This window comes from Barbus barbus (genome assembly GCF_936440315.1).
Source record: "Barbus barbus genome assembly, chromosome: 20".
Lineage (NCBI taxonomy): Eukaryota > Metazoa > Chordata > Actinopteri > Cypriniformes > Cyprinidae > Barbus > Barbus barbus.
In genome coordinates this window covers 20,962,594-20,977,594 of record NC_136748.1, presented here as the reverse complement: position 1 = coordinate 20,977,594, position 15,001 = coordinate 20,962,594, and the positions used below count along the sequence as shown (strand labels likewise).

The window sequence follows — 15,001 nt, the reverse complement described above, 5'->3', positions numbered from 1 at the left end:
TAAGTGAGTGAGTCATGTCGACTCCAGCATTTTCTTTGATCCGTGAATGATTGTTTAAATGCAGCATACCGCTCATTCCTTCTCCTTTTAGAAAGGCACATAAAGAACTGCATGTGCGTGTGTGTGTGTGTTTTGGTGTGACACTGGGAGGGGTTGGTATGGTTGATTTGATTGGTTTGTCTGTTTTTAATGACATTTTAATGACATTCAGTCTGCACCTTCTCAGGACACTGTGACCTAAAGGACAGTGTGGGGAATAATGTGTGTATGCGTGTGCGTTTATTACCTGCTTCTGATGCTCCAGTCTCTGTGTCTCTAAAGTGTGTGTGAGTGTGTTGATCTCTGCCAGAGCTTTCTGCTGAGCTTCTGTAGGAGACACACTCTGGATCAACATCTGGCTTTGTCTTTTCAGCTTCTTCTGTTCTACTAGCATCTTCATTCACCCACAGACAGACAGAGAGATATGCACACATTCACACACCACTTAATTAAAATATTCCAGGAATCCATAAATATTCCTAGCATGTCTTATACATTTCAATAAAGTAATTATGAAATCAAATCAAACTGAGCTTTTACCTCATGTGCAAACTTCTCTGCTTCAGATCGCAGGTCCCTCTCAAGCTTTAGATCATCCTGCAAGGCCTCAAACTCATCTAGAGCATATTGAGAAACTACAAATACACACATACAGGTAAGCTTTTCTATATATCTTGTCTATGGTATAATTTAAATTCCTGTTGACCTTCTGATGACATCCACTACAGGGAATAGACCTTTAAAAAGTATTTTATGGCGTAATGCGCCATTTAAATCAGTAGTTAAGAATTGGTTACTTTTATTTCTATAGTGCTTTATACAATACAGATTTGTATCAAAGCAACTTCACAGTGATAAACAGGAAAATAACAGAATCAATTATGGAAACTCAACTATGGAGGCAGTTCAGATTCGGCTATTAAGCAGAAGGCAATAGTGTCTTTTGATAACCTTTGGCTCTTATCCATAATTCTACTTTTCAGACCTCTTTATTTGTATTTTATTTAAATTACTGTTCAAAAGTTTGGGCTTGGTCATTTTTTTTAATGTTTTTGAAAGAAGTGTCTTTTACCCACCCGGGCTACATTTATTTGATCAAAAATACAGTAAAACCAGCAACATTGTAAAATATTATTACAATTCTAAAAACTGAAAAGTGAAGTGTAGTGATATATTATATTTTTAAAATATATTTTATTCCTGTTATGGCAAAGCTGAATTTTCAGCATCCATTAACCTCAGTGTCACATGGTCCTTCAGAAATCATTCTAATATGTTGATTTGGGTGTTCAAGAAAAAAAAATCTTTAATATTGTGCTGCTTAACAATTTTGTGGAAATGATACAAAAATATAAAATAATTAGAAAGTTCAAAAGAACAACATTTATTTCAAATAGAAATCTTTTGTAACATTATAAATGTCTTTACTTTTGATCAGTTTAATTAAATCTTGCTGAATAAAAGTAGTAACGTCTTTAAAAAAAAAAAAAAATAGGTAATTCCTCCAAACTTTTGAACGGCAGCGTATGACAACATTATCTTCTTTTGTGCAACTCTCTCAAATATATCATTAACAAAAGAAAACCAGAAATATAATTCTTTATTTAAAGTGACAAGATTATGATTTCTTTAATTGAATTTAATTCATGCATCAAATGATTAAACAACTCAAAACACACACAAACAGAAAAAAAATGTGAAAAATTATGCATTCTGATTTTTGTGATTTTGCATGATCTTTTATGAGTCTATAATCTAGCAGAAGGTGTCAGAAATCACTCAGATTTACATAAAAATACTGTATGACTTAATGTTATTGTATACAAGAAACACAGTAGACTTTGAATGATGCAATGAAGATGTGCCAGAGTGTGTTAGGGTCAATGAATGTCTGGACTGGAAAGCAGTACAGAGAGAGCGAGAGAGAGGCTGATGTAAGGGGATACAGTAGAGAGCATAAGCACAACTGACCTCTGTTGTATTTTCCCAAGAGCTTCTTTTGTTGGAATGTTTCAGCTATTAAAACAGTATTATCATGCTTCTCTTTCAGGAGCTTAGGAAGAAAGGGAGAGTGAGAGCTTCATTTATTTGGGTATTTAACTGGTTCATCTGAAACACCGAACAACATGACACAAAGACAGACCCCTCTATTCTATTTGACAGTGAAAGCCACTGTCAAACATGGCAAAGGTTAACATTAAAGACATTAAGGAGGTGGATCAAAACATTTTCGTCTGTCACGATTTTTACTTTTCGTTAAGAAAAAATTTAATTGAGTGTATATTGTAGACATTTTTTTAAATAATGCACGGTAGATCTTTCTAAAGATGTAGTGGTAAGTTAATGCAGTAACACCCAAGATTAAATGCCTTTCTCACATACTTCCTGTCTAGTTTGGCAGAGCTGCTCTCTTGTCATCTCCAGATCGATCGCAATCTGCTGCTTCTCAGCCAGGATCACCTCTAGTTTATCTCTCAGCTCTACCACAAATAAACAAGAAAAGTATAAATAAAAAAACTACAGTACAAAACAGCCTGAATTCTCAAGTGTCTTGCAACCAAACATGAATTGAGAACTGCAGCGGAGGGCAAAATGAATTTTTAGTCTGTTTCTTACAAAAGCTATTGTATCTAAGACTTTGAATAAAGCATATGTTGTATGGACTACTTTTACAATGTTTTTCAGTTCTTGAAAGCCTTGAAAAAAGCCTGTTGAAAGCCTTTGGTCACTTTCCACTTTTGTTTAACTGTTTCAATATAAAGATCTTTATAAAAATTGCATTTAATACTTAAAACACACAAATAAATAAGTGATGTAAAATGTGTAAAAGTGTAAAATATTTTACATTTAACATCAAAAACAAACAAACAAACAAACACAAATGTTTCACAGAAAAAAACAAAAACATTGAGGATGAGTACATAACTAAATTTTAATTTTTGGATAAAAAATTCTAATAGCCTCAAAAACTAGCCACTTAATGGCAAAGGTGTCTAATTTTTGTACTACTAAATAACGACTGCTTTCACACGTTTGTCAGACATTGTTTGACTAAACAGGCAGTCAAGCCTCAATTTAATGCCAGAGCCTATGTTATTATGACAGGCCCAGTCAATCAGCTTGAACAAAAACCTGCAATTCTTTTGCTGTCTGTGTCAGAAATGATACACTTCACCTTTAAAACTCATCAGTAGATGCAAAAAGTATAAAGTGATAAAAATATTACATTAAGCAATACATTGTGGGACAGTGCATTGAGCCACCTGTAATGACAATCTGACAGTGGGAGGAGTTACAGACACCTGACTCCTCCTCCTGTGGATCTTCATCATCCTCATCATCCAGACTGATCTCAGCGACGACATCAGCACCAAGGCGGGATATAAAGAGCATACTCTTCCTCTTCAGAGAACGGTTCTGTCTGTTCAACTGAGAGAAAGATATACATTTGTGTATTTGAAAGATACTTTATCCAAAGCGGCATAGAGTGCATTTAATGTAAACATTTCAACATTTCATGATCTGAGTGCTACTGGCATCACACAGTACCGATTGAGCTACACTATCAAAACATGCATTTGCTTGGTCTCAGTGAAGAGAACAAAAAGCCAGTGTCTACTGACAGTGCAAAAAAAGTTAATCTAGTGAGGCCAATGTTGTCACATTTATAGGAATAATCAGATCAAAATGACACCTGTAACACCACAAATGATATAAAACCCAAGCCGGTGATTTTCTGCGTTTGCCACGGAGCGAAAAGATATGAGAAATCAAATCAGCAGCATGGAACCCCAGTGGGCGCCCATGCAGTTCCCCTCAATCACACAGCCAAACACACACAGCATGAACACTCTGGAAAAGAGCAATAATCAAGGGCAAAATAATAGACATTTCATTACATGTATGCAGGAGCAGCAGCAGCAGACACTCCTGTTTTCATAAATAATTACAGCATTCTATCAGGCACGGTCACGGACCCCCTTCCTCGCCACATGCACATACCTGCATCCGAGAAAGTTTACCTTTTTGAACACCCAATTAAAGTAATTTAAGACTGGTCATTCACACTTCAATTAGGGAGGCCACTTAATGGAAACTCAGAGAGCCAATGGGGGTGGAGGTATGTAAATTAGTCCCGGATGACATTCCGATCAGAAAGAGAAAAAGAGAGGGAGGCAGGGATAAAATGCCCCTCTTTAACGAGTCTTTATTAATGACATCCAAGTGAGGACACCCAGCACGTGAATCCATTTCCTGATGCCGTCCTTCCTGCTGAATGCATCTTTTAAAAACGCAATCAACAACACATAATATGGGGATAAACACGCAGACACACACGCCTACACGCTCACTCAGTGATAATCATCTGGCATTGATGAGAGCGCAGCGGTGAAATTACACAGTGGCAGAAATCAGACGTGCGTTCCAGAGGTGGCCAGGCCCCTCATCTGCTCTGATCACACATCAAAACAAAATGTCATGTGTTTGGATTGCACTTTGATTTGACTGCCACCACCCGCGAACCCACATCCATTACTGCTTTTTAATTCAAAATGTTTCCGAGTTTAGGAAATTGATTATGATTTTTTTCCCTCTTCTTTTTTTTGTCTGCCTCAGGGTCTCTTGGCAGACAAAATTACAGCCGTCATACACAATAAATCATACCACTGAAATGTAGAGACTATTTGAGACAATTCCACTCGCCATCCTCCAATCACACCTACCAAAATTTTTGGACTAATTTAAATGTAAATTTGGGATGAGCCAATGCTGTAATTTTCACAACGTATCCTTCACACTTTCAAAAAAGAAATCTCATCCTGCAGGCTGAGATGCAAATCAAGTCAGAGTCAAGTCAGAGTCTTTCATACTTGTTTTATAAATATTTGCAAAATTAGTTCAGTAGTAAGTAGCCAGAAAATAAGTAGAATAATGTATAGTCTGTTGGTCATTATGGTAAAATAAACTTAGGAATGCACCGATATTACCGATCTGGTCGATACCGATAAGGTGATAATTATTTTCATGTTAAGGCATAAAAATAGACAGCATTAAAATGTAATACAGTTTTATTCATCTATTTATATACAACTTTATTACATTTTTATGCTGTCTATTTTTATACCTTAACATGAAAATAATTATTTGTTTTAAATGCTACAAGTTATCAAATTTAGGCCAATTATAATGTACAGTATGAAAATGGGTATTCAGTTTGAGATATGCTAATGATTACATTTAACAGTGTTATTAAACATTTAGTGCTTTTAAAGATTAACGCCAAGTTAAAATTAGATGATTACAAAAGTAAAAACAGAGAAAATGAGTATAAATAAATAACAAATATAATTTAATACCAATAAATTAAAAACAAATTGTAATATCATCAGATACACAATATGGTACCAATATATTGTGCATATATATATCTTTCTCATTTTGGGGATGATGACCCACTGACTTTATATATTACACAAAATGTTTCAAGGCAAAATTTATCACTGTTTCCACAGAACTTTTCTTATCTTGATAATAATAAGAAATACTTCTTGAGCACCAAATCAGCATATTAGAATGATTTCTGAAGGATCATGTGATACTGGGGTAAAAACGGCTGAAAATTCAGTTTTGCACTCAAAGGCCATCACAACACAATAGTTATTTTAAATTGTAATAATAATACCTCTGTATTTTTGATCAAATAAATTGAGTTTTGGTAAGCATAAGAGACTTTTGAATGACATTGCAAAAAAAAAAAAAAAAAAAAAAAACTCTTGGAAAAATCAACAATTTTAATGCAAAAAAACTTGAGCAATCAATGCAATGCAAAGTGTTTCCTGCCTTAAAATAAAGACAGATGAGATATTTGAGAGGAATCAGCTATGTGTTGAAAGAGAGCAACTAGTGACAAACACAACTGCATCCTCAAACGGTCATGTGTCCTGACAGATGGAAGATGAGCAAACCTGTGGAGGCCGAAACCTACAGGACTCGCCTGCTGTTAGTTGCACAGACGTGAGGGGCTCAGTGTGGGGGTGTTCACAGAGCGGCCAGGACAAAGGGCATCTGCACCGGTTTTCATGCGCAGTGGCCGCCGGCGAACACAGGACAAGCTGGGCTGTGCATTTAAGGATGTCAGGAAACCATTGATTGGTTAAATCGAGCTTTTATCCAACACATAATGCTGAGGCACAAAACGGCCCAGCTGCAGGTCTATTTCCTCCATACAAATGAAATGCTCTCCAGTCTTCCTCAACCGCAGCTCTCAGAAACATCTGTGATGGCTTCACATACTTCAAGGAAAAAAATGTTGCTATACCTCAAGAGAAATCTCGCAAGCGATTCTCAAGAAATGGCAGGACTTAAATCCTGTCATCTTCGCTAAATAACAGTCAGCCAGCAGGGTTTTGTCACCTCAGTCTATTTTGTCAAGTACAAAAAAAAATTATGTCAGTTTTCATTTGCACAGTGAAATGTCTTCTTTTTTTGGACGCAGAAAGACTTCAAATGACAGCTACCCTGCTTCTAAAATGCAGGACAAAAGTGTCTTTTTTCAATCTAAAGACTATTTTCTCCTGGTCTTTATCTCTTTTATCTGTGCCTTTACTCCTTTCACTGCTACTGTTCTCTCATTTCTCTCTCTGTGTGTGGTGATCAGCGCTCATCACTTACAGACAGCAGAAGAAAGTTGATTCATCCATCAGAGAGGCCGCAATGAGCCGGTAATCGTTCCCGCTAATTTGTCTCAAACCTGGGCTTTTAGAGATCCATTTACCTGCTGAGCGCTCAGTGTAAATGCCACTTCACTTTTCAGACCCGACTGAGCCTGAACGGCAGAACTGAAACCCAACTAAACAATGTGCTGAGCTGGGACTGATGGCAAATTGAATACTTCTGTAATGAGCGGGTCCAGTGAGGTGGGCAGGCAGTCAACACCAAGATGCAGGTATACGGGAGAGAGATAGTCTTTAAGATTGTCTCCAGCATGAACTGAATGGATTGACTGCCCATGTGGAGTACAATTGTGTGTACTTTGCTCAGGATGGAGGAGGAAATAAATGGATGGAAGGGCGGTTGGATAGACGCATGATGGATCCCATTCACAATCTATTTACTGTGAAAGCATAAGCAAAAACATAGGAGTATGATTCTGGAAGTATTGTTTCTGAGAAGAGTAGAGCAGAACTGAATGAAACAGAAAAGAACAGAACACACAGTAACAAGACCAAATGAAACAGATAAGAAGGGAATCAAAAGAAACAGTATCAAATGAAGAACAGTATCAAATGAATCAGAATAGAACAAAGGAGAATCAAATGAAATGGAACAAAAAAAAGTGAATGAAACAGAAGAGAACAAAATCAAATGAATCAGAACTGAACAGTACATAATCAAATGAAACAGAACAAACATAGAATCACATGAAACAGAGCACAAGGGAATTGCAGTGCCTTGCGAATGTATTCATACTCCATTTTTTTCACGTTTTGTTATGTTGCTGTCTTATGTTAACTGCTTTAAATTAGTTTTTTTTCTACATCAGTCTACACTCCATACACCATATTGACAAAGCAAAAACAGAATTGTCACAACTTTGTAATTTAATTACAAATTTAAAAAAATTAAGTACATTGCATAAGTATTCATACCCTTAACTAAATATTTAGCTGAAGCACCTTTACAGCCTCAAGTCTTTTTTGTTTGATGCGACAAGCTTTGCTCATCAGCATTTGGCAATTATCTGCTATTCTTCTCCTCACCTCTTCACCTCTAAAGCTCTGTCAGGTTGGATGGGGGCATACAAACATTTTCAGGTTTCTCCAGAAATATTTGATTGGGTTCAAGCTCAGGCTCTGGCTGGGCCCCTCAAGGACATTCAGAGTTGTCTATAAGTCACTCTTGCTGTGTGTTTAGGTCTATTGTCCTGTTGGAAGGTGAACCTTCTGCCCGTTTGAGCTTCTGAATGCTCTGGACTGGGTTTTCATTAAGGCTATCTCTATATTTAGGTGTATTGAGCTTTTCTTCTAATCTGACAAGTCCCTCAGTCCCTGCCGCTGAAAAACAGCCTGCTACCAGCACACTTTACTTTTGGGATGGTACTCTGCATGTGATGAGCAGTGCCTGCTTTTCTTCAAACATGATGCTTGGAATTGAGGTTCATCAGACCAGATAATATTATTTCTCACAGTCTGAGGGTCCTTTAGGTGTTTTTTTGCAAATTCTATGTGCGTTTTCATGTGTCTACACTGAAGAGAGGATTGAGTCTTGCCACACTGCCATAAAGCCCAGATCGATGGAGTGTTGCAGTGAAGTTTGTCCTTCTGTAGATTTCTCCTATCTCCACATATGATCATGGAGCTCAACTAGAGTGACCATCAGGTTCTTCGTCACCACTCTAACCAAAGCCCTTCTCCATCAATTGCTCAGTTTGGCCAGGAGTCCGACTTTAAGAAGAATCCTGGTTGTTTCAAACTTCTTCCATTAAGGGTAACAGAGACTACATGCTTCTGTGACCCTTCAGTGAAGCAGAATTTTTTTCGGAACTCTTCCCCAGATGTGTGGCTTGACGCAAACCTGTTTCTGAGCTCTACAGGCAGTTCTTTTGACCCCAGGGCTTGGTTTTTGCTCTGATATGCATTATCAGCTGTTGGACCTTTAATTAAGACATGTGTACCTTTCCAAATCATACCCATTCAATTGTCTAGTAACACCTACAAGCAATATGAATGCTCCTGAGCTAAATTACAACTGTCCCAGATAAGGGTATGAGTACTCATGCAATGGAATCTTTTAGGTTTTTTATTTTTAATAAATTTGCAAAGATGTTAAAAAACTTTTTTTTTTTTTTTGCTTTACCATTATGGTGTATGGAGTATAGATTGTTGTGGAAAAAAGTAATTTAAAGCAGTTTAACATAAGGCTGCAACATAAAACGTGAAAAAAATTAAGGGGTATGAATACTTTCGCAAGGCACTGTAAATTAAACAGAATCAAATCAAACAAAAAAAGAACAGAATCAAATAAATAGAACAGAATAGCATCAAATGAATCAGAACTAAGAAGAATTTGTAATGAAACAGAAAATAACAATCAAATGAATTAGAACTGAAGGTGAATCACATGAAAATTAAACAGAGTACATGAGAATTAAATTAAACTGAACCAAATCAAACAAAAAAAAGAAAATAATCAAATAAATAAGAACAAAACAGAATCAAATGAATCAGAACAGCACAGAGGAGAGCAGAACAAAACAAAGTTAAACAGAACAAAAGAGAATGAAACAAAACAGAACATAATCAAATGACACAGAACACAGAACAGAACAGAAACAAGGGGAATCAAATGAAACCAAATAAAACAGACCAGATGATCATAACTTTATTGCAAAACCCTCACCTTTGAGGCCAAAGCTTCTACACTCTCTCTGCATGTCTTCTCGATTTCTAGATTCTCCTGAATGTTGTTCACCTCCTCGATCACCCTGTGTGACACTGAAGACACGTAATATGTCAAATATTTTGATGTTTTCTTCAACACAAACACACTACAGTTGTCAGTACAGGCAAGCACACAACTAATTGTCTGTCATGCACACACAGCCAGCACAGTACATAATGACGTTCACAGACAAGGTCACAACATCATACAATTACTCTGTCCAGAGCACTGAAACTTAGAACAGCTCTTTATCAGCCATCATGCTCTCCAGACTGCTTTCGAGCAAGTCGGCTGGGGACATTTGGTGTGTGAAACAGCTGGAACTACAGCTCATATGGTGGACAAAACACATGGTAACACAATGCTAGCAATGATTTGAACTGATAGTTTGATAGTTGATGTAGTAGTCATAGAAGTATTCTGTAGCGTGACATGCTGTACTTCATCTAAAATGACTCAAAACATCTTTGTAATTCTTCTTCTTATTATATTACTTTATTATTCAATTCATTTTATATCCTAACTGTAATTTAAAGATTTATATGGACATATTTGTATCCACTGATCGGTCACCCAGTTGGACTAAGTGAACAGTTTTCCATCCTTATCTGCATATTTGAACCCTTTCCAACACATACAGTACATAAACACACACTACCATTCAAAAGGTTTTTTTCGAGAGAAATTAATACTTTTATTTAGAAAGAATGCACTAAAATGATCAAAAGTGACAGTAAAGACAGTAATAAATTATGTTCTTTTGAACTTTCTAATCATCAGAGAATCCTGAAATAAAATGCATCACGGTAATGTATCGGTGCAGTAACATAAAATGTACTAAAATATGAAGTAGAACAACTGTTTTCAACATTGATTATTAATAACAAATGTTTCTTGAGTGCTATGAAGGCTCATGCGACGCTGAAAACTGGAGTAATGGCTGCTGAAAATTCAGTTTTGAATTTCCATCACAGAAATAAATTACATTTTAAAATATATCAAAACAGAAAATAGCTATTTTTACTGTATTTCTGATCAAATAAATGGAACCTTGAAGAGCACAAGAGACTTAAAAAAAAGATTAAAAAATGACCCCAAACTAATATATATATATATATATTTAAAAAAACACAAAGATCCTGATGCGGAAAAATGTCCTTCTTACTTGTCCTTCTTTCAGATTTTCTTTTCTACACAATAACCTCTCCATCTCAGCCTTCACATAGATGTTGTCTATTCTATAGATCTATTTGAATTAGTTCAGTGCTGCCCCTCATACTGATCCTATAGAGACGGGAGACTGAGATCAGTGCAGGCCTGTCTAGCCAAGGCACATTGTTTGGGTTAATCGAGTTATCTGCGCTGTTTCCTTGCTTTCACTGGCAAGAATCTTCAAAATTCCACAGTGTCTCTGAAAAATCTCTTTTTGTGATACATTTCTAAACATTTAAGGTTAGTCTTTCACATGCCAAAAGAGTCTCAAAACAAGATGATTTTAGACTAAACTTCCAACAGTCAGCCTGAGGAGCAGCCGCAATCTATCAACTTCCAAAGAGGCGGAAGATGGCGAGATGGAAGAGGCAGATGCTCTTAACGCCTGGAGCTCTTACCTTATTTGTGTCCGTAATCACCAGAGACTGGCCACGGACCAGCTCACAGCCTCTTAACTAATTACACATTGTGGTTGAGAGGCAAAAACAGGAATTAGCACCATCACGGCCAGCGGCTGCCTCCCAATGACACCTAATTAAAACTTGATGAACGCCCGTGTCTGCGATATCCAAGTTCCCGCTGTAAGCCTTTCACTGTCACTCATTAAACAGTACTTAGCAGCCAGTTGGTCCCCCTCCACCCCATCTTTCATCTCTCTCTCTCACTGGTAGTATTAGCACTAAGTGACAGGTTAATTGTAATAGCTGCTACACATAAACCGGGCTAAGTGTGAGGCAGTTGTGGAGCAGGAGGGGGACGAGGGGGAGACTTCACACGTCAGGCTTGGCAGCTTTAATTGTAAGTTTTGGCCTCGCCATCAATGTTGCATCTTCAAATCTCTTTCTTCTTGCACCGTTCCTCCATTTCCCCCCGTCTCTTCGCGCACGCGTCTTCTCAGAGACAGACAGTGATTACGTGCGCGAGGACGACGAGTATAATGCTATCGGGCCTGCGTGTTGGAGAAGTGAATTAGAGCCTCTGATGCCGTTTCTACAGCACCGAGCTTGATGAGGGGGCAGATGCCTTTGTGGTCTTATCATTAGAACACAATGGTCATGTTGTCATCAACCTTGCCATCTCCAATTGAAAAGACATGATTGTGTGTTGGGGGCTTTTTCCTCGCTCGCCCCCCCCCAGCCAGCCAGCCTCCCCCTCGGTCGCTTTGCACTGAATAGAAGCAATTTTCCGAGAGCTATGAAATCACGTAATAGCTCCTAATATGCAGCTGCTCTGCTAGAAGCTTCAGCCACTATTTAAGTGGAAGTCATACACAATACGTGTTTATGGCTGAGGAAACATGAGTAAAGGCCAAGATTATTCACAAAAACACACGCTCTTCTCTATCAAATAATGACCTATTTCATGCATTAAAATGAGAATGTAATGGATTTTCCCCCTCCTCCCCAACACCACCGGCCATTTGTTGTGCTTTTTAAAATTTTCGCCTCTTTATTCACGTCTGAATTCCACGTTTCCCCCGGCAAAGAAAAAGAAGATGACATTTGTAAAGAAGCACGAGAGAGGTGAAGTGCGGAGATTTGGTGAGGGAGGGACCACCAAAAAACCTATCTGAGACTGAAACCTGTTGCTTTCCCCCTCACTTAGGTGTGTGTGATTGATATCAACCCCAAACTTCAGTCTATGAGAGCGAAAGCTCATGTCTTCAAAAAGAACATCTCAGATGTGAATTTGGTACCTACTGTATTCATCAAAACATCCTACCCTGCATTGCACACCCATTTGAGCACAGTGAATGTAAACTCAAATACATCATTTGTTCACACAAGAATTTTTGCAGTTTGAATAATATTAAAACAGGGCCCATATTCATGAAAAATCTTAGTGCTAAGAGTTGCTCCTAGTAACACAATTCTAAGAAAATTCTTAGAAATGTGGGTGTTTCCTCTTAAAATTAAATAAAATATCCTAGTAAAGAAAAGTAATTCAGAAAGCATCTTAACCCTTAAAAGAGGTCTTAAGGTCCAAAATTGTTAGGAGTACAGACGAGGACTTTTAAGTGGCTTAATAGTTTCTGTAGCAGCAGAGAAAATGGACGAAACATGATGAGGGAGAAGAAATGTGTTGCACACAATGCATGAGAGTGAGTTAATAAGACGCTACACATTAGATCGTACAGGGATCATGTTTGTGACCGATCTTATTAAAGACATGCTAACATCTCCGACACCATGCTGAAATGCCATAGTGCCAGAAATGGACGTAATCACTACATTAACATATTTGGCAACTGGAAAACTATGCATCAGTGATGATTTGGGTCTGTTACAGCACTTATTATGTTGCTGTTCATTTCCTATAAATACGTTAAGTATGACAGCATGGTAAATAATAAAAAAATTATTATATATATATACATATGTAATGTGTGTGAGAGAGAGAGAGAGAGAGAGAGAGAGAGAGGGAGAGAGAGAGAGAGAGAGAGAGAGGGAGAGAGAGAGAGAGAGAGAGAGAGAGAGAGAGAGAGAGAGAGAGTACGGTAAAACAGGAAAAAATACAAGTGAAGGCTTATAATAAACCCTACTCTTAAAAGCGCTCTTTTATTTCCTTCTTGGACAACCAACCAATCACAGTCTTCAAAAGACTGTGTCATAGCTAGCAATGGGGTCAGCCCCACCTCCTCACTAAGATAAAAGTTTTTGTCTTTTCCTCGCTCAGAGTTGCTCTCAGATTGGTCCTGATTCACTTTTAAGCTAAGACTCCTAGTTAGAAATTGTTAAGATAAATTAGGAGCTCTCTAAAAGGATTCTTAGAATGTTTAGGAATACGGGCCCAGGTCTTGTTGGAAAATAGGGAAATGATGATTACAGAATAACTGGGTGTGTGTCTATATGGAATGGTGTCATAGTTCTTGCAATATTCTGGGATTAAAGTCCAAAGGAGCAAAGCACATATAGTCATTATTTCCCTCATAAGCTGAAGTTAAAGTAGGCTTTATAAATCACACTTGCTTTAATGTACAACACAGAAGGATATCTGATGTGAATTTGAAGATCTTTGAAGTGAATATAAGATATTAAAAACCAACCTTGTTCAAATTCTTTTAGCTTCCTTAAGGACTCATCTCTCTCCTCTTGCATTTTTTGACACTGAAAAAAAAAAATCTATTATCAGATTTATATCATATCATATACAGTGCTCTCCAAAAGTATTGGAACAGTAAAGACAAAATTGCTCTGTTGGCTGTGGAGTCAAGACATTTGCAAATATGATTAAAAGATGAATATGAGACAAAACTACAGAATGTCACATTTTATTATTAGCCGTTTCAACACATATATGTTTTACCAAATAAAAAGAACAGCACTTTTAGAGTTCATCCCACTCATTGATGTGAGCATAAATATTGGGACAGTTGAACATAAGGCAGATATAAAAGATTAAAAGCTAATATTTAGTTGCAGATCCCTTGCACACAATCACAGCAGTGAGTCTGTGACCCATAGACATCACCAGACTCTTGGTCTCATCATGCTTTGAAATACTTTTCCCAGCGTTTAATGCAGCCAATTCCAATTGTTGCTTGTTTTCAGCTGGTGAAATTCATGTTCAATCGGATTTAAATCTGGAGATTGACTTGGGCAATCTAAGACTTCGAAAAATAAGCGAAAAATATGTCAAAGACGACCACAAACTCTTCAGCAGCTGGAACCCTATATCAGGCAAGAATGGGACCAAATTCCAACACCAAAACTCCAGAAACGCATAACCTTGATGCCCAGACATCTTCAAACTGTTTTGAAAAGAAGAGGAGATGCTACACCATGGTAAACATGCCCCCGTCCCAATTATTTTGAGACCTGTAGCAGGCATCAAATTTGAAATGAGCTCATTTTGTGTATTAAATTGTACAATTTCTCAGTTTAAACATTTGTTATGTTATCTATGTTCTATTGTGAATAAAATATTGGCTCATGTGATTTGAAATTCTTTTAATTTACATTTTATTCAAATTTAAAAAACGTCCCAACATTTCCGGAATTCGGGTTGTACATCAAATATACCATATATTGTATATGGCTGGTTCAGTAGCCAGAATATGCACTGATAGAACAGATCTTTTTATTTGAAACAGAACATCTGCACTCATTTAAAATTATTTATTTAAATAATAATTTATCTAAATTTTTTTATTAAAAGCAAATCATCCCAAAATATCATTTTTGAAGGGATAGTTCACCCAACAATGAAAATGCTGTCATCATTTACTCACCATCAAGAATGTACAGTTTAAAAGTTTGAAAGATTTTTTAGGCCTACATGTTTTTGAAAGAAGTCTTTCACGTTCACT

The 15,001-nt window shown here is 37.1% G+C and overlaps 1 protein-coding gene across 1 annotated transcript in view; it reads right to left on the bottom strand.

Annotated features, from left to right (window-relative positions):
* Window positions 1-15,001, bottom strand: part of LOC306885969 (shootin-1-like) — a 34,689-nt gene that overhangs the window by 14,033 nt on the left and 5,655 nt on the right. The window contains exons 3-9 of the mRNA XM_079442807.1: window positions 13,739-13,799; window positions 9,439-9,533; window positions 3,303-3,468; window positions 2,422-2,519; window positions 2,011-2,092; window positions 580-674; window positions 287-433 (exon numbers count right to left, since the gene is read on the bottom strand). Coding sequence (XP_079298933.1) covers window positions 287-433; window positions 580-674; window positions 2,011-2,092; window positions 2,422-2,519; window positions 3,303-3,468; window positions 9,439-9,533; window positions 13,739-13,799 — 744 coding nt within the window. The remainder of the gene's footprint in view (window positions 1-286; window positions 434-579; window positions 675-2,010; window positions 2,093-2,421; window positions 2,520-3,302; window positions 3,469-9,438; window positions 9,534-13,738; window positions 13,800-15,001) is intronic.